Source organism: Peromyscus californicus, unplaced genomic scaffold (assembly GCF_007827085.1).
Source record: "Peromyscus californicus insignis strain IS unplaced genomic scaffold, ASM782708v3 Scaffold_23__1_contigs__length_62951481, whole genome shotgun sequence".
Lineage (NCBI taxonomy): Eukaryota > Metazoa > Chordata > Mammalia > Rodentia > Cricetidae > Peromyscus > Peromyscus californicus.
Genome location: NW_026294534.1, coordinates 58,268,423 through 58,295,328, shown reverse-complemented (window position 1 = coordinate 58,295,328; position 26,906 = coordinate 58,268,423). Strand labels below are relative to the sequence as shown.

At 38.6% G+C, this 26,906-nt stretch overlaps 1 protein-coding gene across 1 annotated transcript; it reads right to left on the bottom strand.

Annotated features, from left to right (window-relative positions):
• On the bottom strand, positions 1–26,547 carry LOC128119182 (zinc finger protein 431-like). The gene is made up of 4 exons (XM_052752430.1): positions 26,372–26,547; positions 3,354–3,480; positions 3,099–3,159; positions 1–1,961 (listed from the first exon to the last, which is right to left on the bottom strand). Exons 1-4 carry the CDS (start codon positions 26,408–26,410, stop codon positions 920–922), a joined length of 1,269 nt encoding a protein of 422 aa, XP_052608390.1. The 5' UTR covers positions 26,411–26,547; the 3' UTR covers positions 1–919.
• Between the last annotated feature and the right edge of the window lie 359 nt (positions 26,548–26,906).

The window sequence follows — 26,906 nt, the reverse complement described above, 5'->3', positions numbered from 1 at the left end:
AAAAATTGAAAACATCTTTATTCAGTATGACTAATGTAACAGTAATGAAGATATAAGGTAAATAATCAATCCCTGGAGTACAAATAGGTTTAGATAGATGGCAAGAGGTATGCATAACTAAGTAATCTAACTAAGCCATATAATGAATTTTTTTCCATCCCTAAATCCCTCCCCCATTCTCAGCTTTCTGTGTAAGGTATTCATATAAGGAGTACATGTTTCTTCAGCAGAAAAGTTTTTCTTCTCTCCCCACCCCAAGACTCAATCTTTGCCCAGAATGAGATTCCTGGGAAATTAGAATTTCATGGGGTCCATTGTATCATTAGTGGTTAGCCAAATGGAGATAAAATGTCTAATGTTTAAAACATCTCTACTCCTACCAGGCAGAAAGGTGACAGGGGTGAGAGTGTGGGGAGCGAGGAGCTTTAGGGTCCAAGTGTAGTCCATGAAATGGGGGCCTACAGGGTGCTGTCACTGACAGCTGTATGTAGTTGCCAAAAATGGAAAGACTGAAAGACTTGGAGGGGATAGAATCACTACACCCATGAAGTTTTACACCTGTATGAATTATTTCATGTAATTGAAGTGTGAAATCTAAATTTAATTATCATTTAAATTCATAGGGCTTTTTCCACATGAGTTTAGAGGTGCAAATAAAAGAGGTACATCATCATGCTTGAACAGATTGTTGACACTTGTCAGATTTTTTTCTTCAGAATAATCTTATTTAACTGAATGTAAGTGTGTTGGCTAATGGTCCTACAAAATTCTTTACTTGGTTTCCATTTGGTGTGAATTCTTTCAGGTTCTCAAAGATTACCATTGTATGCAAAGTCTATAACAGATTGATTACACACAAAGTTTTCCTCTTGTATAAAGACTCATGAAGTGCAATGACTTTTCCACACTGATGACATTTTTAGGTTTGTTCTCCAGTATGATTTCTTTTCATGACTTCAAAGACTACTGTTAGAAGCAAAGGCTTAACCACATTACTTGCATTCAAAGGGTTTCCTCCAGTATGTGTTCTTTTGTGTATTTGAAGACTTCTGTGATGTGCAAAGGCTTTACAACATTGAGTACATTGGTAGGGTTTCTCACCAGTATGTGTTCTTTCATGTATTCGGAGATAACTCTGTTCTGAAAAAGCTTTATCACATTGATTACATTTATAGGGTTTCTCTCCACTATGTATTTTTTTATGTATTCGGAGACTAGTGTGACGCGCAAAAGCTTTACCACATTGACTACAATTGTAGGGTTTCTCTCCAGTATGTGTTCTTTCATGTATTCGGAGATAGCTGTTATATGCAAAGGCTTTGCCACATTGAGTGCATTCATAGGGTTTCTCTCCGGTATGAATTCTTTGATGCCTTTGAAGATAATTGTGACGTGCAAAGGCTTCACCACATTCATTACATTTGTAGGGTTTTTCTCTAGTATGCGTTCTTTCATGCTTTTGAAGATGACTGTGACTTGCAAAGCCTTCACCACATTCATTACATTTACAGGGTTTCTCTCCAGTATGCGTTCTTTTATGTACACGTAGAATATTGTGTTGTGAAAAGGCTTTGCCACACTGATAACATACATAGGGTTTCTCTCCGGTATGTGTTCTTACATGTATTTGGAGACTAGTGGGTTGTGAAAAGGCTTTGTCACATTGATTACATCTGTAGGGTTTCTCTCCAGTATGTGTTCTTTTATGTCTTTGGAGGCTGCTAAGATGTGCAAAGGCTTTACCACATTGTTCACACTCACAGGGTTTCTCTCCAGTATGTGTTCTTTTATGTATTCGGAGATAACTGTGGTTTGCAAAGGTTTTTCCACACTGATTACATTCATTGCGTTTTCTTCGAGCAGAAATTCTTTCATGTCTTTGAAAATGACTGTGATATGGAAATGCATTGGCACTTTGAGTATATTCACAGGGTTTCTCTCCAGTAAGACTTCTTTCAGACCTGCGAAGATAATTGGTACATGTAAAAGCTTTACCACATACATGACACTCATGAATTTTTTTTTTTTTTTTTACCTGAATGAATTAACTTTACAATTTGGTCTAATTGTAAAGAGGAGTCAGATCTTAAGGTTTTACCACTGTGTTTACACTCATGGTGTTCCCCCTCATTAAGCATTGTTTTCCATCTTTGAAGAGACCAGTGATGGTAAGAGCCTTTATTACATGGCTCACATTTTTATTCATTTTTATATGTTTTTTTCACATATTTAAAGAGAACTGAAAAAACTCAGAGCTTTGCCACATCAATTGCATCTGTAAATATTCCTACACTATGAATCATACATTTGCAAAGTGAACCAAGACAAACCAAAGAATTTCCACATTTCTAATATTCATAGGGATTTTCTGCAGTGTGCATTTATTGATGTATTCTCAATGGAATTAAAAAACTAATTGTAAACTTGTATCACATTCAATAAGTCTACTAAAAGTAGAGACTACTATATAACTTCCAATTACTCTGGGAAAAAGATTACTTCTTTCCATATCTCTATGCTCACATGGCTTGTATCCAGAGTGACATATAATATACCTAGTAAAAGAATAACAAATAAGGGGTTTCCACATTGTGTTCACAGTTTCACTTTCTATTCCTCACGGACATGTAATATAGGGATTAAGGTTTCTCTACAACTTTCTTGACTCTCATAAACTTCCCCTCTCACTAAACTTAGCATAGTTGCTACAAGTATATGAGTAATACCAGCTTTACTATGAACTATTTAGTTATTAGAAGATTTTGGACATATACCTTTAGCAATTGTGTATACGTTTAGCAATATCTGAATGGTATGAAATTAAACAGATTGGAAGTTCTACAGCATAGCTCCCATGGAGCTATGATTCAAATGGTGATATGTGTTAAGGCACTGTTTCTTCGTCTTCTTTCTTATAAGAATGACAGGCAAACACAAATCAGCTCCATGACATTGAGGTACATGATTTTGTGAGAATTTAATAATCATCAATACACTTAAGGCTGTGCTTATTTACACTGTTGCTTTCCCTTAAAACTTCCAGACACATTAAAATTTACTCAGAGGCACATTTGTATCCACTTGCACATTAAAATTACCTTCCATGTCTTCTAGAACTTTGATAATAGTCTTCAATATTATGGTCTTTCCAATTGTAGCCTAAAATATAGTACAAGAAAATATATGACATATTATTGGAAATTATATAAAATTTAAGTTATTATCTTCAATGAACCCTGACTGATTTATTCAACTCATTCTTCCTCTTTCTCAATCAAAATTATAGAAGAGCATTAACAACCAAGAAACAGTTATCCCTTTATTTTAAAAAGTGAAGGAAAATTCAATCTTACCTATAGTAGTGAGGTTCCTGTAGGTTTCCAGCATCACATCTTTGTAGAGATTCTTCTGGGTAAGATCCAGCAAAGCCCACTCTTCCCAAGTGAAGTCAATATGTACATCATCATAGGTCACTGCATTCTAAAATATCCCATACATGTGTGTAACAGAAAGCATGATCATAACAGTGTTGTAAATATATACTTCTTTGACAATATATTCATATATTTCTGGTCACTTCAGAAGGAAACTGAATAAGAGGTTCACCTCTTGTCATTTCTGCACACCTTGCAAGAAATATGATAATTAACAGACTTTAAAAGAGAGAGAGAAGCAAACAGATCAACAGTACTGAGTAAACACCAGAGACACTGTATACTAACTAAAAAAAAAAAAAATGGGTGTATTGGCTCATGCCTATAATCCCAGCACTCAGAAGGCAGAAATAGTATGTATTTCATTGAGTTGGATGCCAGTCTAGTCTAGGCAATGAGTCTGAGGACAGCCAGAGGTAGATATTAAGACCCTGTCTCCCCCACAAAAATCAATTAATCACAGAAAAACACAGGAAGAACTCAAAGATTTTTACTGAAGTTCCTAAAAGATGTATGCCTTCACTCCAGTTCTGTCTTCATTTTCCAGTGCTCCAGTTTAACTGTAGCATTAATAAAATCTTATTAAAAAGGGAATATATGTCTAAACAGTTACAAGTGGACAAATGAAAACATTAGCAATATAAATGTTGATCATAAATAAACAGTGTAGGGCAAGAGAGATGGCTCAGCAGTTAAGATTGCTTGCTGATCTTGCAAATGGGTGGGCTCAATTGCCAGTACTTACATGAGGGCTCACAATTATCCATTACTCAAAGTTCAAGAGTTCTGAGGCTGTCTTCTGACTACTGTGAGGACAATGCACACATGTGGTGCATGTTGATGCTTACAGGCAAAATACTCATATTTATTCAAAAAAATGTCAAAACATATACAACAGATAGGAAGAATGCCACACAACTGCAATCCAATAACTCACACAACTACAATCCAACAACTCACAAGACTCAGGTAGCATTAATGTCATGAATACACGCTATCCTGGGAAATAGAATGATAACCTCTGCCAAATTTCAAAATTCAAGATGTGGCTGAAGATCAGCACAACACCATATGTTTGACATTTACAAAAACCTACATTCCAGGCTATGCCAATAGTATAAGGACAAAAAGAGCAAGGCATGCTGGTCCACCTTTAATCCTAGCACTTGGGAACTAGAGTCAGGTAGATCCCTAAGTTGGAGGCCAGCCTGGTCTACACACCTCCTTTCAGGACATCCAAGGCTACATAGATAAACCTTCTCTTCAAAAACAAAAACAAAAAATTAAAAAAAATAAAAAATAAAAACAGCAGGCCAGCAAAATAGTTTAGCATTGAACAGCAATTGCTTGTAATGTAACCTTTGTGATTTAAGAATACAGTCTATAATAGTAGTGAAAATGTAACAGCATGAAAAGGAAGATAGTTTATAAGTTTCAACCACAACACAGTAGACACAAAGAACAGGAAATAGGTTGAGGCTATATACATGCAAAGCCCATCCCCAATCAGGAATTTTATCCAAAAAGCCTCCTCTCAATAAAGGTTCCATAAGCATAAAGGTTCTAAGGTTTCTGTCTTGCTTGGTCACTATCTCATGATCAGCAAGTTCTCTTATCAAGCCCAGACTCACTTGCTTAAGGATACAGTCACAAAGAAAGCCACCAAAGAGAGACAAGTGTTCAAATGCAACATCCTATGTAGTAGGTTTTTCAGCCAATCAACTACACTCTGACCTGGGTCACTGTAAGGTCATGGTCATCCCATGATGAAAATCCATTTAGTCTAAAGACAAAGATCTTCACAGTCTGAACAGTCCCTACACAGTTCAAATGTGCAAAGTTTCTTCTGAGACTCAAGGAAATTTCTTGACTATGACATCTTGTAAAATCAGAAGACAAGTTACATCTTTCCCACATACAATGGCACAGAAGATTCATTCCCCTTTCCAAAAGAGAGGAATGGAGACACAGTGAGGGAATATTGGACCAAGGCAAGACTGAAACCCAGCAGGGCAAACACCAAATCCTGTATCTTTGTGTCAGACACGTGGGGCTTCAGTTTCAAAGGGCTTAGAGAGCTCTAGCCCTGCAACTTCTCATGCATCTCTCTCTTAGGTAACTTTCACTCCCTATATGCGGCTCTCAACAGGTGTCTCAAACTTAGGTATCTCAACATCTTGTAGTCTCAAAATGCAACCCAGGCTTCATCTTCACAGCTTCATGCAATGAACTCTCAACACTGGATCTCTGACTCTGCCAAACATAGATACGTGCAACAGTGCTGAACTGAAACCACAGACTAAGAATCCATAATCTGAAATTATGATTCTTTCTTGTTTCCAGAACCGGTACAACATGGGTGATTCCCCTGAAAATTTGTCTTCTAAGTTGTGATGGATCTTACCACACTTGGACCAGAGTTGCAGCAGGGTCTGTATGAAGTTACTTCCTGGGACTAAGAATCACTTTGCCTACTCCTACCATTAACTGAAGGCTTAGCAGGATGGAGTGTTACCCTTAGAGCACCTACTCAGGCTTCCACTGTAGAGCACAGGCCTCCTTTTTAATGGTAACAATCTCCTTGGAAATTCCTACCTCTGTTTCAGCACTTGACTGCCATCTTAAGCTAGAATCATTTTTCTCTAAAACTCATAGATTTTTCATTTATTTCTATCACACTTGTTGCTTTTTTTTCACTGTAGTCCTGAATGAGTCATCAATAATTACATTCCAACAGATTCAATATTCCATCTAAGAAATCAGTCCATTATTTTTTTAGTTCTGCCACTCAATTTCTCAGTGCATGAGCAGAAAGAAGAAAGATTTGGGGCCAACTTATCACACAGTGACCTCCAGCTTAATTATTCATAGTCTATTTCCACTGAAATCCAATGACCTTGACCTCCTCTGTCTGCCATTACTCTCAACATTCTCATCTTCCTGGTCCTACAAGAACAGCCAATTCAGCTATATGTACAGCTTCCTATGGCTTTTGCCATTTAAAGTCCTGATATCTTCCACATTCCTCCAAAGCAATATCCCCAGGTTCTGCCCAGCAACAAAATCTCTTTTGTTGTGCCATCTTTTGCTTCTCTGCTTCTGTGATTAAATCCTCTAATCAAAAGCACCTCAGGTAATAAGAGGGTTTATTTGGCTGATTCTGTCAGATCACAGTCCATCATTTTGGGAGCTTAGGATAGAAACTTAAGCTAGAAAATGAAGACAAAACCATGGACAAATATTGTTTCCTAGCTTTCTCTCTTGCTTGGTCACTGTATCATGATCAGTTAGTTCTCTTATCGAGCCCAGGCCCACTTGCTTAGGGATATCGTCACACTCCCTCATCAATCATCAATCAACACAATCTCTCACAGACATAGCAACCAGTCTTCTTATAGGGAGGGGCACATGCTCAATTGAGGCTCACTCAGAAAACTAACTGTAGGTTCTGAGATGTTGACAAATGAACCTAAACAGAACACAGAGACAATAATATGTAAGAAAGTTTAAAAAATCCAAAACCAGGGGCTGGAGAGATGGCTCAGTTCTTCCAGAGGCCTTGAGTTCAATTCTCAGCAACCACATGGTGGCTCACAACCATCTGTAATGAGATTTGGTACCTTCTTCTGGCATGCAGGCAGAACACTGTATACATAATAAATTAAGAAAAAAATCCAAAACCAATGTGTTAACCATATCAATACTTAAAGTTGAAAAAACCCAAGATGATTACAACACCTGGAAAAGATGGATGTGTCAAGAAATGAGGAGAGAACCTTTAGCATTAAGAAGAAAAAACTAAAACTATTTCCCCATAGGAAGTCCCCAAACAAATAAAAACTCAAGGAACTCATAATATAATATAGTAAATTTTTAGAATATAAAAATAGGTGGTCTATCATTTCTCAGAGAAACAAAATAATTAGACTATAATTAATAAAATCACATAACATAGGTGGCACCACCAATAAAGGGGGACACAAAGACTTGATACAAATTTAACACAGTCCCTTAAACAAGAACTACAAGATTTTAACCAAAGATCAAAACCAAAGAAATCACTGGCCAGCACTCATCTTGTACACTCTGCTTTTTTTTATTTTCCAAAAATAGAAAATGGGTTTGGCAAGAAGGGCTGTTCCACCAAAATTAGAGTGATTCACTTGAAGCCCTCTGATGTTTTGACATTGTAGAAAATAGTTTTGCTTACTTAAAGTATCTCATTCCCTTATGATAAAGAAAAGTATGTCTATTAGTATTACTTAGACACTATTTTGTTTCCAATGATTGAAAATTGGATGGAAGTCTGCAACTGACTATGGAAATGTAAATTTTTAAAAACCAAATGCAAGATCATAGATTTTTAAAGGAATAATGTATGATTTGTATTATACATCTAAAGCAACTTGTTTTGCTCTAATTACTTTATAAGTCACAAGCACTTTTAAAAAAAAAATCTACCCTCATCTTTATGTGTATGTTTGTGTATGTGAAAAAGAATGTCTTCCATGTGTGTATAGGTGACACACCAGAGAAGAGAATGTCAGATCCCCTGGATTTGGGGTAGCAGGTGGTTAAGAGCTTCCTGACTTGGGTGTTGGTATCTGAACTTGGGTCAACCCCAAAAATAATACTTGCTGAGTGACCTGCTCAGCCCACATAGTACTTTTTATCCAATAAACTGAAAGTCTTTCACAGATTAACAACAACAACAACAATAAAAACTAAATAAAAAAAGTATATAAATGATCCCAGAATCTCAGATGCTGAAGATATGGTAGAATAAATGGGTATATGAGATATGAGTCAAAGAAAACATTAAATCTAAAAAATTCCTGACACAAAATATCCAAGAATTCTGGCAAACTATGAAAAGATCAAGCAAGGAGAAGAATACCAGCTTAAAGGTCCAGAAAATATTTTCAACAAAATCATAGATGAAAATTTTCCTAACCCAAAGGAGATGCCTATCAAGCTGGTACAAGAAGCATACAAAAGACCAAATAGATTGGAATAGAAAAGAAAGTCCCCTTGCCACATAATAATGAAAACACTAAACATACAAAACAAAGAAAGAATATTAAAAGCTGCAAAGGAAAAATGCCAAGTAACATACAAAGGCAGATCTATGAGAATTATACCTAACTTCTCAATGGAGACTCTGAAAGTCAGAAGGGCTTTGGACACATGTGCTGCAGATTAAGAAACCACAGATCCCAGCCCAGATTACTATACCCAGAAAATTTACATTCACCATAAATGGAGATAATAAGATATTCAATGATAAAGCCAAATTTATACAATATCTATCTACAAATGCAATGCTGCAGAAGGTGCTAGAAGGAAAATTCCAAACCAAGGAGATTAACTCCACATATGAAAACAAAGGAAATAAATATGTCACATCAGCAAAAGCAAAAGGAAGGCACACAAACACAAACACATACACACACCACCAACAACAAGAGCAACAACAAAATAAGAGGAATTAACAATCATTGTTTATTGATATCACTCAGTATCAATTGCCTCAATTCCCCAATAAAAGACACAGATTAACAGAATGGATGAAAAAGAAGGTTCATCTTTCTACTGCACCTAAGAAACACACTTCAACATAAAAGATAGACATTACCACAAGGTTAAGGATGGAGAAAAGATATTCCAAGCAAATAGACCTAAAAAGCAAGCAGGTGTAGCCATTTTAATATCAAACAAAATAGAATTCAAACAAAAATTGATCAAAAGATATAGGGAAGAACACTACATATTCAAAGGGAAAATCCAGCAAGATAACATTTAGATTTTTTACATCTATGCCACACGCACAAGGTTAACAACTTTGTAAAAGAAATACTTCCACGGCTTAAATCACACAGCCTCACACACTGATAGTGAGAAACTTCAATACTTCACTCTCAACAATGGACAGGCCTTCCAGACAAAAACTAAACAAGAGAAATGCTCGAGCTAACTGACTTTATAAACCAAATGAACCCAACTGATATTTACAGAACATTCCATCTAAACATAAAAAATAAACCTTCTTCTCAGCACCTCATGGAACTTTCCCCAAAATTGTTGACATACTCAAACACAATGCAAGCCTCAACAGATACGAGAAAATTGAAATAATCCCCTGCACCCTGTCAAAACACCATAGATTAAAACTAAACATAAACAACAACAGAAAAAAAAAACAGAAAGCTTACAAATTCATGGAAACTGAACATTTATCTAGTGAATGACTACAGGGTCAAGACAGTAATAAAGAAATTAAAGACTTTCTAGAATTCAATGATAATAAATACACCACCTTTTGCATGAATTCTAATTGGTCTTAATAATAAAAACCTGGAGCCAGAATAAATGCTGAAAGATCAAAGAAGCAGAGTAGCCAGCCACTAGAAAGACTTCTTACCTCTCCTGAATTCTCAGCCTGAAAAACTGAGTTCCTTTCTCCTCCCAACTTATATTGCTTTCTCCATCTAGCCATATCACTTCCTGTCTCAACCTCCCTAGTGCTGGGATTAAAGGCGTGTCTACTTCCCAAGTACTGGGAGCAAAGACATGAGATCCCAAGTGCTGGAATTAAAGTTGTCTGCCACCACTGCCTGGCCTCTATGGTTAACTCACGGCTAGCTTTGCCCTCTGATCTTCAGGCAAGCTTTGTTAGATCATACACAAAATATCACCACACATACCCAAATTTATGGGACACAAATAATGCTAAGAGGAAAGTTCATAGCACTAAGCACCTACATCAAAAAAAAAAAAAAAAAAAAAAACATGGTAGAGATCTCATACTAGCAACTTAACAGCACACCTGAAAAGCTCTACAACAAAAGAAGTAATGTTGGTTAATTGTTTCATGTGGGACAACTGAAGAAAGAGAGACACTTGAGGATATAATGAAGCCTTAAAGAACAGAGAGGTCAGCCTCAGTGGACTGAACTCCAAGCAGCTTTGCAGAAGTGTTTTTATTGTTACATGAACAGTACTTTTTACCAAGTCAATTTCCACATACCAGAACCATTGATCTGATCTAAGAGTTGTCTGAAGGATCACATTACCAAAGCAATTCCCAGCCATTACAAGACTTCCTGGTTTGTGAAGAATGTCTTGTGACTGAAGACATGCAAAACCTCTGAAGCTCCTACAGGAAAAACAACTCCATAAATCTCAGATAACAATCACTGATTATTTTCAAAAGATTACTACAAAACCTAGGTGAGCCATTACTCCAGGGTTTACATCAGGTACAAACAATGGCTCTACTAAATTTTCCACTATAAAGTAAGCATAACAGCAAGTAGACAGCAAGAAACTATCCAATTGAGGGCTAACATCAATAAAATAGAAAAACAGAGAACACTACAAAGAATCAATGAAACACAGAGTTGGTTCTTTGAGAAAATCAACAAGGCAGACAAACCCTTACCCAAACTAACTAAAATACTGGGAGAATATCCTAATTAATAAAATCAGAACTAAAAATGGGGACCTAACAACAGACACTGAGGAAATTCAGAGAACCATAAGGACATAGTTTAAAAACCTGGAAAATCTAAAAGAAATGGATAATTTTCTCAAAAGGTACTACTTACCAAAGTTCAATCAGGATCAGACAAACAATTTAAACAGACCTGTAACACCTAGTGAAATAGAAGCAATCATTACAAGTCTCCCAACCAAAAAATCCCAGGGCCAGACAGTTTTAGTGCAGAATTCTACCAGACTTTCAAAGAATAGTGAATGATAATACTCCACAAATTATTCCACAAAATAGAAACAGAAGGAACATTACCCAATTCATTTTATGAAACTACAGTTACCAAGATACGCAAAGCACATAAAGATGCAACAAATAAAGAGAATTACAGACCCATTTTTCTCATGAACATTGACACAAAAAGTTCAATAAAATATTTGCAAATAGAATCCAAAAACACATTAAAAAGATCATCCAAAGTGTTCAAGTAGGCTTTATCCCAGAGATGCAGGGATGGTTCAACATATGAAAATCAGGAAATGTAATCCACCATATAAATAAACTGAAAGAAAAAATGCACAGGATCATCTCATTAGACACTGAAAAGGAATTTGACTAAATGCAGCATCCTTTCAAGATAAAAATCTTGGTTGAGATTAGGGACATACCTAACACAATAAAGGCAATTTACAGCAAGCCTACTGTTGTAGAATATTATTTTAAGGTGTATTACTTTTGTTTATGTTGCATTTGTTTAATTCTGTGAACCTGTGTTACTTTGCCTGTCTAAAACACCTGATGGTCTAATAAAGAACTGAATGGACAACAGCAAGGCAGGAGAGACAGAGAGAGGCGGAGATGGCAGGTAGAGAGAATATATACAAGGAGAAATCTGGGAGGAAGAAAAAAGAGATGGAGGAGTGAAAGGAGAAGGAGCCAGAGAAGGAAGAGGAATCCAGGGGCCAGCCACCCAGCTACACAGCAAGCCACAGAGTAAGAGTAAGATTTACAGAAGTAAGAGCATGGGAAAAGCCCAGGGGCAAAAGATAGATGGGTTAACTTAAGATAAGAAAAGCTGGCTAGAAACTAAGCCAAGCTAAGGCCAGGCACTCATAATTAAGAATAAGCCTCCGTATGTGATTTATCTGGGAGCTGAGTGGTAGGCCCCCCAAAATGAGTAAAAAAAAAAATTGAGCCGGGCGGTGGTGGCGCACGCCTTTAATCCCAGCACTCGGGAGGCAGAGCCAGGCGGATCTCTGTGAGTTCGAGGCCAGCCTGGTCTCCAAAGCGAGTTCCAGGAAAGGCGCAAAGCTACACAGAGAAACCCTGTCTCGAAAAACCAAAAAAAAAAAAATTGGTGCCCAACATGGGGTGTATTTCCACAGGGCCCGAGAAAACTTAAAAGTAAAAAAGAAAAAAGATGGCTCCCTTAAGAGGTGCTGCTGTTCAGCTGGCAGCACTAAATAAAAAGGGAGAGCTAAGTAAAAACTGCCTGTGGCAGCACAGGTACTGGCTTCCACAGCTAGGACTGTTAAATGCAGTTTTCAGTCACAAACCTCTGACTGAGCAGTGAACTTTAGATCTGGCTTTCATGACCCAAGATGCGGGACAAGCCAGGAGAGAGCTGTATGCCGAGGATCCATGTGTACCTTATCAGTCTAAGGTTTGCTTGTATGGTCAAAAAAGACTAGATAGGCAGTAAAAGAGATCCAGATGGAAAAAACCTCTAAACAGGTTACAGTGTGTTTAACAATGTGCATAGGCTTAGGAAAAGGAAAATAGTATAGTGATAGGAAAAAAATGAATAGTTTATCAAATAAAATCTTTAAAGAGAGTAAAGAAAAAAGCCAGGTAAGATGGGAAATACACAAGTAGTCTGGATCTGTATGTTATTGTTTTGATTTTGAATTTTTTGATTGTTGAAAAGCAAACCATAGATGCTAAGAAAGAGGGAATGATGAAATAAACCTGTTTTTATACCTTAGGAATGCCTTAACTTTTTAAAAAAAGTATTAAAAAAAAACATTTGTCAAATGAAAATCAAAAATACTTGGAAGTTTGGTTCCCACAGGAAATAAGAGGCTGTGGATTCCTTCAGTGTTAATATGGCTCATGTTTGATCAGGCTAGACCTCCTGAAACTTGACAGGTGATATCTATCAGCAAAGGTTACTGCTGGTCTTCCCAGGACTTGGTCATTATCTCAAAATTTTCTCTCTGGGACCCTAAAAATGCTTCATCCACAGAGAGCGGGAAGCAGTATGGAGAAAACTATATTCACATTTCCAAGAGTTGGGGGGCGGTTGTCTTTGGTTATTTGGTGGGTTATGGATGTTTGTTATCATTTAGGAGAATATAAAATATTGATACAAAGTTAAAGTTATTTTTGTTACACTGTATATATGTTTCTTCTCTTGTTTAAATGGCTTTTGTATACTGATAAAAATTTAAGGTTGAGCCGGGCGGTGGTGGCGCACGCCTTTAATCCCAGCACTCGGGAGGCAGAGCCAGGCAGATCTCTGTGAGTTTGAGGCCAGCCTGGTCTCCAAAGCGAGTTCCAGGAAAGGCGCAAAGCTACACAGAGAAACCCTGTCTCGAAAAACCAAAAAAAAAAAAAAAAAATTTAAGGTTGTTTTTGTTGCAACATAGTATGTATGTTTCTATTCTAGTTTAAGGTATTGTACCTATGCAGTTTATTTACAAATATAGGATAAATTTCTAGTTTTTGAAAGTTATTATTATAAACTACATAGGATAACCAGGAACATTGGTTAGTGGTTAGTCGCTTATAACAATCAAAATTCTAGATATGTTAGGTATGCTTTCCAGATCATATAGAGAAATATTTTAGATAGATAGATGATCTTCAAACCTTTCAAAGTCCTACAGAATATGTTATTTAAAATGTTTTGTTAACCTAAGGTTTTTCATGACAATGAGACAATTCTGCTCTTGGCAACACCAATTTACTTCAGAGAAGGCGATGGGCATTGAAGAAACTCCTTATGGAGTTTGCTTTCATTGTGTCAAGGTTAGCTACTGGGCGAAGAAACTTTTCTTGCCTTTGATTGGTGACAATGTGCTATGCAGGTTGGACATGCAGGACACAGAGGAAAGTGACTGTTGAACTTGGCCAAAAATAAGGCAAGACAGTCCTTCAAAATTCCTACTTCAGAGAAGAGTCTGCCAGGTATTCTGAAGGACACAGAAGAAAGTGACTGACGAACTTTGCCAAAACAAGGCAGGACAGTCCAATGTCCCTGCTTCATAGTAAAGTCTGCCAGATACTCTAGGCCTGTAGGCTGAAGATGGATGCCCCAACATTGCAGAGAAACTTTGGTGACTGTCCAGGCAGCCAAATGCCTTTTTGTTAGATAATATTACATCCTTTTGGGTCTTTGATGGAATTGAAGACTAAATAGTTACAATTGCAGTTTTCCTTAGTTATGATAGAAAGTAAATTAGTTGTAAAATTTTGGATTCACTAAGATAGGATAATGTATTATTTTCTCTGAATATGCTAATTACAAATGGACAGAATATTGTGAATATAATCTTTACTTGATAATTGTTATTGTATATAGTCTTACTATGTTTAATTTAAAACTCTTTCATTTTTATTTAGACAAAAAGGGCAAAATGTTGTAGAATATTATTTTAAGGTGTGTTACTTTTGTTTATGTTGCATTTGGTTAACTCTGTGAACCTGTGTTACTTTGCCTATCTAAAACACCTGACTGGTCTAATAAATAACTGAATGGACAATAGCAAGGCAGGAGAGAGAGACAGGCAGGGTCAGCAGTCAAAGAGAATATACAGAAGGAGAAATCTAGGAGGAAGAAAAAAGAGATGGAGGAGTGAAAGGAGAAGGAGCCAGAGAAGGAAGAGGATTCGAGGAGACAGGCACCCAGCTACACAGCAAGCCACAGAGTAAGAGTAAGATTTACAGAAGTAAGAGCATGGGAAAAGCCCAAAGGCAAAAGATAGATGGATTAATTTAATATAAGAAAAGCTGGCTAGAAACTAAGCCAAGCTAAGGCCAGGTAATTAAGAATAAGCCTCCGTGGAAACGCATGAACTGTGGACCAATAGCTGTGGAGCCCCCATGGTACTGGACTAGGCCCTCTGGATAGGCAATACAGTTGTTTAGTCTGAAACATTTAGGGGGCTGCCACATTAACTCCAGTGTCGTCCGTGTGACATGAACAATTATGTCAATAATAGCGGACGGGAGATACGTGTCCCATGGGACTAAGCTCCCTGGAGGTCCCTGGCAGAGTGTCTGTGTTATGTCTCCTTCTTGAAGGAGACGTGCTTCACGGATCATGAGTTCCTTGGGCTATGGGTTGTGTATAACTGTTTTTTTGATAATGTTTTAATTAATCTATAAAACACAGCCAAAACTAATGAATGTCTGGGTTGTGAACTATGGAGGAAAGGGGAAGCTAGACATGGACCTTATTTAGATATAGTAGAATGAGCTATTTCTTTAAGACCCCAAGCCACTAGATATTAGAAAGTATAATAGTTCAGGCATTTCTAGGGAATGAACACTTACCCACTAGGAATCCTTTAGGAATCCCAACTAAAGTGATTTATGGCAAAAAATGTTATCTCATAGGAGGCAGATGATGGGCCCCTACATTGAGAAAGTTCAATATGGAAAACTTAAGGACTACAACAGAACCCCTTCCCCTTACAGGAGTAAAAGTACAAGAGTCCATATTTTAACAGGTAAAAAGGTTTTATATTAAAGAGATATGTGATAAAAGAAGTAAAGAAAGACTTAGGGAGGATCTGTAACATCCAAATTGGCTAAGTGGGTCATGAGAACCAGAAAAGTAAAAATAAATAATAAACTAGCGAGCGGCTGAGATAAAGATGAAAGACACAGCCGCAACCACAAAGAAGCCTTCACAAGTCTAGGAACTGTACTGAGTTTAAAAAACACAGACTGTTCTTTGGGTCATAAAGTTCTTGTGGGTGAAAGGATAGTCTAGTGCCGATTAATAATTGTGTGCTTGCTGTTTTTTAAAGATGATGTAATTGAATTATTGCCAAGCTCTTGTTGCTCCTTGTATGACTTGATAGTTTTCTTTTCTGTATATAAACTACTGATTTACAGAAGTAAAATTACAACAGATTCAAACCACTTCTGAGTGTGTTGTCTGTCTGTCAATCGCCAAATCCTTGCCTTCCTGACTACCCAAGCCCTGATTCTCCTACGGTCGTGGTACTCCCAGTGGGCCAGTCCATGACAGGGGGCTCCTAAGCAGTGGAATCAGGATCCATCCCTGGTGCATGAGCTGGCTTTTTGGAGCCCAGTGCCTATGGTGGGACACCTTACACAGCCTTGGTGCAAGGAGGAGGGGCTTGGACCTGCCTCAACTGAATGTACCAGACTCTGCTGACTCCCCATGGAAGACCTTACCTTGGAGGTGATGGGAATGGGGGGTGGAAGGAGGGAGAAGAGGGAGATCTGTGGTTGGTATGTAAAATGAATAGAAAATTTAATAAAATAAAATTTAAAAACAAGAATAAGCCTCCACGTGTGATTTATTTGGGAGCTGGGTGGTAGGCCCCCAAAAAAGAGTAAAAGAACAACAATAGCCTATAGCCAACATCAAATTAAATAGAGAGAAACTCAAACCAGTTCTACTAAAATCAGCAACTAGACAAGGCAGTTCAGTCTCTCCATATCTATTCAATATAGTAACTGAAGTTCTACCTAGAGCAAAAATACAACTGAAGAAGATCAAGGGGATATAATTTAGAAAGGAAGAAGTCAAAGTATCATGATTTGCAGATGATATGATAGTTTACATAAGTGACCCCAAAAGAATCTACCAGGGAACTCTTACATCTGAAAAACACCTTTAGTGAAGTGGCTGGATACAAGATTAATTCAAAAAATCAGTAGCCCTCTATACACAAATGACAAGCAAACTGAGAAAGAAATTAGGGAAACAAAATCCTTCAAAATAGCCTCAAATAATATAAAATATGTTGGGGTAACTCTAAAAAAGCAAGTGAGAAAGACTTTTATGAAAGACCTGTCAGAAAAGTCCTTTGAAGATAATTGCTTCAGATAGATTCTGTGTTCTTTCTGCCCTTCATTTTTCTATTACTACCTTTAGTAGAATATTATTTTAAGGTGTGTTACTTTTGTATATGTTGCATTGTTTAACTCTGTGAAGCTATGATACTTTTCCTGTGTGAAACACCTGATGGTCTAATAAAGAACTCAGTGGCCAATACCAAGGCAGGAGAAAGGATAGGCAGGGACAGCAGACAGAGAGAATATACTAAAGGGGAAATCTGGGAGGAGGGAGATCTAGAAATGAGAGTGGAAGGAGGAGGACTCCAGGAGCCAGCCACCCAACTACACAGCAAGCCACGGAGTAAGAGTAAGATTTACAGAAGTAGGAGAACAGGAAAAGCCCAGAGGAAAAAAGGTAGATGGAATAATTTAAAGTTAAGGAAAGCTGGCTAGCAACCAGCCAAGCTAAGGCCAGGCATTCATAATCAAGAATAAATCAGTGTGTAATTTATTTGGGAGCTGGGTGGTGGGCCCCCCAAAAGAGCCAAAATACCAACAACAGTTACCTGTAGTATAGACAAGATGTCTGAAACTCTTACCGACAAATGATTGTGCATTTGTCAGATTAAATCCAGATAAGAGAAACAAATGGCTTGACACTGTCTAAGCTGTAATTACATTCAGTTTCATGCCTGATACACCACTGACTGTAAGAGTCCTTTAAAAGTATATAATCCCTTAACCACTGCTATTGTCTTCATTCATTTAGCACAACGGCCTCCTGAGACACCGAGCTTGTCCTCAACAAGTGAACATTTAGGTTATTTTCATATTTAGGCAGTCATTTTCATAACTGCCATGAACATGAGAATTCTGATATTTCATAATACTAATTTTAAGTGCATGGAAGATATACTGAGGAGACTGCTGGGATCCATAGCAATTCTGTCATTTTATGAGAACTCAGTACACTGTAGACACACATAAACACATAGATAGAAAAAGGAGGTCTAGACAACACAGTTTACTGTGTTGTTTGTGGTAATGGGGTTGATGCATAGAGGTAATATGCCCAAATGTATCAGACACACACCAAATATGTACAATTTTACATCAACTACAAGAATGCAACATGGTTTTAACTAATTTTAGTTGATATCTGTGGAAAATCCCAACCTACTGCTATCAGAGTTTATTTTACATGCTACTACACAGTCCATGTTACATTCAGATTCACTGTTCAATTCTGGAGCATGCTTGATTTTTACCTTTTTGTTTTCTCAATTAAATCAGACTTAGTGAAATATCTTTTATGTGAACATAATAATGTATTCTGTGTCACTAAACTCTACACTGGAGTCCTCTTTCTATGGCGTTATACATTATTTCACATCAGTTTCAGTTCCACACTTACTGTAGTTTGCTAAATGAATGATTATGTAGAATACTGTCTTTTACCATTTTATTACTGTAAACAACACCATTAACATGATGTATTATAAGAAAGATGTTGGGTATGTTCAATTTGCAGCATAAATTCAATACAATTCAAAAAAAGTTCCCAAAATAATCTAACAAGAAAGCTGATTCCAAACCTACATACCATGTGGAAAAACTCAAGAGTTCTCAATAGGATTGTGAAGGATTAGTACACACAATGACACAGTGTGACCTCTGTACTTACTACAAAGCTACAACAATAAAAAATGTGTACAATATTTGTGAAAAAATAAGGGGATGGAGAAAAAAAGCCAAAAACAAAAGCACAAAAAGATAGTCAAGCTTTTATCAAAAGACTTAAGGAAACTCAGCCAGGGAAAATGTGAACTTGACCAATGTTACCTATGATTGTAGGTGCATAGAAATTAAATAAAAATAGACTTCACAAAAATAACTCAAAGTGGCCCCTAAACTCTTATATTTCTGACCCTCCAGCTACTGATTTCTCATCCAAACAGAGAGGACCCCATGCTCTGGAACTCTCTATAAAAAGGAGGTCTTCAGAAAGGTAGGCTATGGCTCTGTAGCCCCTACCTTATGATGCCCCTATGGTTTCAGGCAAGCCCAGCCAGGCAGATGACCATACACAAAGCAATGTTGAAGAATAATTTAAAGTCTGCTTCCTGCCACATAAACCATGATACAAGGTGTGGAATCTGCCCTATTCACCTGCCTAACCCATGCACACCTGAAAAACCTCTGCAGCTCAGAAACTCCTTTTATGCCCTGAAATTAAATTTCCCCAATCAAGTATTGCTGAAGTGTGATCCCCAACACCTCCTTTCTATGACTTTCTATACTATTTGTAAAGTTTATCACACTAAGGAATATGGAGTGCAATATTCAAAACTTCTAGAAAACATACCTTCAGTTTTCCAATCTCTCTTCCCACTGCAAACCAAAAGCAATGCCTGTGTGTGCATAATGGACAGTTACATTACAAACACCACAGTTTCTCATGGCCACGGCTACAGAGCCAAGCCTCTCCAAGGAATCTGCACTCAGAGAGGCTCGGAAGCCAAGGGCTACTGCTGTAGGATGTTCTGTATGCTGTGAATGTGTTGCTCTGATTGGTTGATAAATAAAAAGCTGATGGCCAGTAGCCAGGCAGGAAGTATAGGCAGGATAAGCAGACAAGGAGAATTCTGGGAAGAGGAAGGCTGAATCAGGAGATGCCAGCCCGCCGTTCAGGGAGCAGCATATAACGGCACACAGGTGAAGCCATGGAACATGTGGTAACATATAGATTAACAGAAATGGGCTGAATTTAAGTGTAAGAGTTAGTCAGTAGTAAGCCTGAGCTAATGGTCAAGCAGTTTTAATTAATATAAGCTTCTGTGTGTTTACTTGGGTCTGAGCAGCTGCAGACCAGGCGGGACACAGGAAAACTTCCAGCTACAAATGGCACCAAAACATGGGACCTAAAACCTGAGAAAGCTTTCTAAAAAAAGATTCTAAAACGGAGCTAAAAACAGCTTCCTAGATGTGTCTCTCAGGCAAGCCGTGAGCTACAGTATGGCTGGTTCGCAGCAGCTTATGGGCTTGAGTGCAGCATGGCAGATTCCTGCCACTGTACACAGTGGTGTCTGCAAGCCATGCAGTGCACCGTGTAATGGATTCAGCTTTTGCTAGTACAAAAGAAAAAAGAGGGGCTGGAGAGATGGCTCAGAGGTTAAGATCAGAAGTTAAGAGCACTGACTGCTTTTCCAGGGGTCCTGAGTTCAATTCCCAGCAACCACATGGTGGCTCTCAACCATCTGTAATGAGATCTGGTGCCCTCTTCTGGCATACAGGTATACATGAGGGTAAAACACTGTATACATAATAAATAAAATTTAAAAAAAAAAAAGAAAGAAAAAAGAAGAGGTTTTGGGGCTACATGTTGCTGGGTGGAGGCATAGACCCACTGCCTCCTAGAGTCCAGCAGTGAGCATGGTTCCCCCAAAGCTGGCAGTAAATGTAGCTCCACAGTTCCTCCATGTTGGAAAGCTGAGGTGGACGGAGCCAACAGCCAAAGCTGCCATTTCAATCCTAGTCATTCTACAGTTTAAAGCAATCAATTCACAATACAGATTCAAATTAAATAAACCCTAAACAGTTTACACTATGTGTAAAAATGTATGTAGGCTTGAAAGAGAATGAAAAAGGAATTTAGACAGTTATATTAAAAGAAAAAAATTTTAAAAAATAAATTCTTTAAAGATAAAGTAAAAGTAAGATTAAAAAAATAAGCCATGTAAAGATGGAAATCACACAGAGAGTCTGGATTATATTGTCTTTGGGATTTTTAACTGCAAAAGACATTTGATTATAAAAGCTTCTCAGTTAAACCAATAAGTATATTTTAAAGGTATCTTGACTTCAAAATTTGGATCTAAGGATATGTTGCTTTGGAAAGGAGGCTCTGCTTTTGTTTCCATAGGAAGCAAGAGGCTATGGATTTGTTCCAGGTTAAGATACATCAGGTTTGACCAGCCAAGATCCCCTGAAAGGTCTCTAATGACTCCATGGCCCAGATCATCCAACATCCAAAATCAACTTCAAGGCAACTGGCTCAGAGAATACAGCCTCACAGGCTACTCCAGTCAGGACTTGACCATAATCCTAAAATTTTCTTTGTGTCCCCATAAGAATACAGTGCCCTTTATCGGCAGGAAGTAGCCTAGAAAACTAGGCCCAAATCCCAAAAAATGGATTATGGATGTTTGTCTTTGTTTAGACTGTTGATTACAAATTGTTAATGGTCATACCTTTCTAAAAGAAGAAAGGGGGATATGATATGGAAATATAGGATATTATAGATATGATAGGATAAAAAGGTAGATTATTGAACCTACTTTTAAAGAGTAACCACTTGTTTAAAATGTTGTACATTGGTATAAATTTTAGTTTATTGATACAAATTTAAAGTTAATTTTGTAATACTGTATGTATATTTCTACACTTGTTTGTGTATTATGTTTGTGCAGCTCATTTAAATTGTAATGGATAATTAAGAAATACAGATTAATAATTAGTCTTCTATGATAGTCAAACTTATAGTCATGTTAAAATGTAAAAAATAGGTATACATAGATATAATTCAATTAGGTTGGTAATCTTCAAACATTTCAAAGACCTACAGAATATGGCATTTAAAATGTTTTAAAAACTTAGACATTCCTGAACAATGAGACACATCTGCTCCTGGCAGCACCGATTTACTTCAGAGAGAAAGATGGGCATCAAAGACACTCCATATGGAGTGCATCTTCTTCTTGGCAAAAATAGCCATTTGGGCAAGAAACTGTTCTTGCCTGGACTGCTTGACAAAATGTTGTGTTGACTGGACATGCAGGACCCATAAAAAGGTGACCACTGAACTTTGCAAGGTGAGATGGTCCTTCAGGTTCCTGCTTCGCAGAAGAAACTGCCAGACATTCTACAGGACTCAGGAAGAAGCAACAGAGAGACTCTAGGCCTGTTGGCTGAAGAATGGATGCCCTAACATTGCAGAGGAATTTTGGGTAACTGTCCAGGTAGCCAGGTGTCTCTGTCATTCTAGATTTTTGGAAGTTGCTTACAATGCTCTTCCTGTTTACTTAGATAATATTATATCCTTCTGAGGTCTTTAATGTATTAAAGACTAGATAGCTATAATTATAATTTTCCTTAGTTATGATAAAAGATAAATTAAATATGAAACTTTAGACTCATAAATATAAGATAGATAGAATATTATCTTTAATTTTGTCAAATACAAATAGACTAGATATTATAACTGTAATTCTTGCTTGATAACTGTTTTGTTATATGTAATTTTACTATGTTAAAGTTAAACCCTTCCTTTTTGATTAGACAGAAAAGGGGAGGTGCTATGGGATGTTCTGTATGCTGTGAATGTGTTGCTCTGATTGGTTGATAAATAAAAAGCTAATTGGCTAGGAGCCAGGCAGGAAGTATAGGTGGAATAAGGAGACAAGAATTCTGAGAAGAGGAAGGCTGAGTCAGGAGACGCCAGCCCACCATTCAGGGAGCAGAATGTAATGGCACACAAGTAAAGGCACAGAACATGTGTTGACATATAGATTACCAGAAATGGGCTGAGTTTAAGTATAAGAGCTAGTCAGCAGTAAGCCTGAGCTAATGGCTGAGTAGTTTTAATTAATATTAGCCTGTGTGTGTTTACTTGGGTCCAAGTGGCTGTGGGACTGGTGGGTGAGATATTTGTCCTGACCATGAGCCAGGCGTGACTAGGAAAACTTAGCTACAGGCTACTGCACAGGTCACCACATGTAGCAACAGAATCAGTCTGTCTCATGGTCCACCCCAGTTCCAGCAGCTGGGACTCTGATAACAGAGCCAACCTGCTCTTCCTAGTCTGGGGACAGTGGTCACCATATTCACCAAGGCATGGCTGTGGTCTTCCTTACAGCTCCCTATAGGAGAACCAGAGAAGAATCCTGGAAAGAACATGCAAGCTTCTTCCCACTGGTACTCCTGATTGCTAAGCCTTCTCAGAGTTCCTCATTAGCTAGGGCCAACCATCTGGGCCTCACAACAGCAGCAGCTCCCCTACTGGGTGAGCAGAAATCAAATGACTCAGACAGGATTAGCCTTCCCAACTCTGCCCTTACACCCCAGCAGACAGGCCCTACTCTAGAAATGTAGTTTAGTAGGATCTTCCATTCTCCCAGAGTACTTTCTGCTCCTTTTCCAAGGCACAGGGTCCTTTGTGTGCACATATTATTACACACCCTATGTCCAGTGCAGCCGACCCATTGCTTCATAGCTGGGAAGTCCTAGTCAAACACAGCTCACATTCAAACAGTTGCTATTATTTAAGCAAAAAGAGGCCATAAATTAGAAAATAATGTAGAGTCTATGGGAGGGCTTGGAGGCAGGAAAGGAATGGTGGAAATAATGTAATTATAATCCCCAAAAATTATTTTAAAAAGTTGAAACAGGCTTTATGGCAATATGATCCAGAGATTAGGGATTTGTATTAGAGGACACCAAGTATTACCCATGCCTTTTCTCTTAGGCCGTATATCTTAAACCTGGAAAATACAGTCATTTTAGGCAGGGCCACACCATTTTACCCAGTTCTATTTGGGCTGAACTGGTGTAACTAACTACAGTAACTTGACTTCACAATAAGTTCAGTTCTTTATCCACATTCTTGATTTCCTGGTCATTTACTGATCATGTTATACTGATTACCTAACTACTCATTGCTAATGTCAACTACTGTCACAGCAGGAAAGCTTTCACCTTTCTTCTTATTCATCCCTTTATGTGCTGTGACTACACATGCTTTACACTTGGTCAGTGAACTCCATTCTTACTCAGGTCCCTCTTCATTTGTAAGTTCCCAATAAAAGCCACAGAGGTTGGAGGACACTCATTCACTGGTCTAATTTTCCTTCTCAATGACCAGTCAAGGCCCAGCCTTGAAGCAGTTGCAAGACTGTCTTCCCAGCACTAGGAAGCAGAGACAGGATTAGGTATTCAAAGCAACTGTGAATTACATAGTATGAGGCAAGCCTGAGTTATATGAGACATTGATAAAAACCAGTGGTCCTCAACCTTCCTAACCTGTTATCCCTTTAATACAGTTCCTCCTGTTATGGTGACCCTCTCCGTTATAAAATTATTTACACTGCTACTTTATCACTATAATTTTGCTACTGCTATGAACTCTAATATTAATATCTGTGTTTTCCAGTGGTCTTAGGCGACTCTTGTAACTGGGTCATTTGATCCCCCAAAAGGATGCCTCCACCACCCCAGGTTAAGAACCACTGCTCTACGCACTACCTATGATGGGACACCTCACATAGCCTTGAGACAAGGGGAGGGGCTTGGACCTGCCTCAAATGAATGTACCAGGCTCTGCTAACTCCCCATGGGAGGCCTTACCTTCTTGTAGGAGGGAATGGGGTTGTGGTTGGGGGGGGGGGGAGGCTGGAGGAGGTGGGAGGAGGGAAGAGGGGGATCTGCGATTGGTATATAAAATGAATAAAAAAATTTCTTAATAATAAAAAGAAAAAAAAACAGTGCTCTAAACTGATATATATATATGTCCTCTAATACAAATCCCTAGTCTCTGGATCATATTGCCATAAAGCCTGTTTCAACTTTTTAAAATATCTTATCACTTAAGATAAAAATGGAATGAAATTCTTAGTGACTGGGAAACATTGGAAAATTGAAAAAAAAAATAGAGATTAGAGCAGTATTGCATTTAAAGAAAATGAAACTAGAAAAACTAATACCAATAAAACTGACTTTTTAAAATGATAAAAATAATTGGACGAACACTTAGTTATACTAACTTTGAAACTGAGTAGGCAATTCCCTGGTACAGAGAATGCCATTAATAAGAGATTGTATGACTTTGTCCATGTAAAATGTTAGCTGCTGAGTGCTGTAAGCTGACACAGATTTAGAGCCAAACGCCTGTGTCTCAAACCTGTGATCTGACTTAACTGTGTCAACCAGGATTGCACATATCTGCACAGGAGAGTTCCCTAACTGAAAAGTGGATATGCAGTAGCTCAAGCTGTCCTCCCTAAATTATACACCCATCAATTCTGTCTGTCTTCATTCACATGGAAGGAATTAATACATGTTGGGAAATTACACAGAAAGTCACTCACCATTCCCCAGTAGGCCCTTCTTTATAATGGAGACCCCTGTAGCTCACTGTCTTAAACTTCAGTCTGTGATCTAGCTATTGTCTAGTCTGTTTCCCCCTGTAGTATACACTGTTCCTCCTCTTCTGGTCTGAAGGGAGAAGCCATGCTCCAACATACAAATCTTTTTCTTGTTAGTGCAATGGACAGTCCACTATGTGACTCAAATTGGTGCTACAGACCTGTAATCCGAGAATTTAGGGTGGTTAGTCAGAAGAGCAAGGGCAATGCCCTATTGGGCTACAGACAGGGTTCAAGTCCACTTCAATCAACATAGGAGACCTTGACTCAAAACTACTTTTCAAAAAGGCTGGAGATGCAGCTGTTCTAGAATTAATATAATGGCACACCAGGACTAAATGTTGAATGTTGGTATGACCCTCTAATGATGTCCTGAGCAGCACCCAAGAGGCCTGTTCTTTGATTGGGGAGGGGGGGTTGGCTGGTTGTAAATCAAAGTTGTCTCTTTGTTTATGGCGAATATAGCTTAATGCCTGCTTAATCCTGGTGAATATTTATATCTTATCATACTAATCTAATAGGCATGGTTTGCATACTACTTATCTTTGGGGTATTTGGGAGTCAGCCCTCCCTTAGCTAAATTCTACTTTGTGTGACTTAATGTCTCCTAAGAATTAGTAAATCTTTTCTTTTGGGGGGGGGGTCTTTATACCATCAATTTTATTACCATCAAATCTACTCTTCTACATCACAGTTTAGCAGTGGAGTGCTACTCTACACAGGACATACCATTAACAAGCTCCACAAAATTAACTCCAGATGGATCCTACACCTAAATGCTCAATGTTAAACATGCAGAACTTCTGGGTGACACTAGGGAGACCAGGGCTCTCCAAGTTTGGCAAATCTGCCTTTCATAGTGACAGTATAAGCACTACAGGTGCCAGCATTTGACAGTGACATCAGCAACAAGGATATTTCTAAGCGCAGTCCCACTCCCAATGCTCTGTCCAGACGCAGCCCTCAGAGTGAAGTGACACATAGGCTGCCGCCCCAGCCCAGGGAATTGCAAGGGCCACACAGGACACACAGGACCAGGAAGGAACACGCCGAACTTTGCCCACTGACTCCGGCCCAGCCCCGGAAAGGACCCACCACACCGGTTCAGGCGGCTCAGCCGACTACTCCTTCCAGTCTGGGGACAGCTGCCCCTCCTCACCATGGCTGGCCACCCCTCCCCGTCTAGGGACAGCAGCCCCCTTACTCACCGTGCGGTAGCTGCAGAACTCACTGGCACTCTCCCCCATAACTTCCAGAGACAGCGTCTAAGGCACAGCACACCAGCAAACTTCCTACTTCCTCAATGGAGGAGCTAGCGTCTAAGGCACAGCACACCAGCAAACTTCCTACTTCCTCAATGGAGGAGCTGAGCCCGAAGCCTGGTGACCGGAAGAACCCGCCCATCTGATTGGCAGGTCCGCTGAAGGCCCTGATTGGCTAGTGAGGCCTGAGTGACAGGAAGCTGAGTGACAGGACCAGGTGAGCTGAAGGGACACAACAGGTCCCAGCCCTGGCTTCCACCACAAGCACAGACCTATCCCAGATCGGCTGGAGAATTGCACCAAATTCAACAGGTCCCTGTAATATAAATCAATGGGTTTGGTTTTAAATGGAAGTATACAAATTCAGGAAGAGGCTAATCAAAAAATGTTTCACAAAGCCGGGCGGTGGTGGCGCACGCCTTTAATCCCAGCACTCAGGAGGCAGAGGCAGGAGGATTTCTGTGAGTTCGAGGCCAGCCTG

Excerpts from the sequence above, each read along its gene's own strand:
- LOC128119182 (XM_052752430.1), bottom strand. The coding sequence starts at position 26,410 with ATGGGGGAGAGTGCCAGTGAGTTCTGCAGCTACCGCACG. Across the intron at positions 3,481-26,371 it reads AGTTCTGCAGCTACCGCACG|AATGCAGTGACCTATGATGA; the intron begins GTGAGTAAGGGG and ends GGGATATTTTAG. Across the intron at positions 1,962-3,098 it reads AGTTCTAGAAGACATGGAAG|GTCTGAAAGAAGTCTTACTG; the intron begins GTAATTTTAATG and ends TTATCTTCGCAG.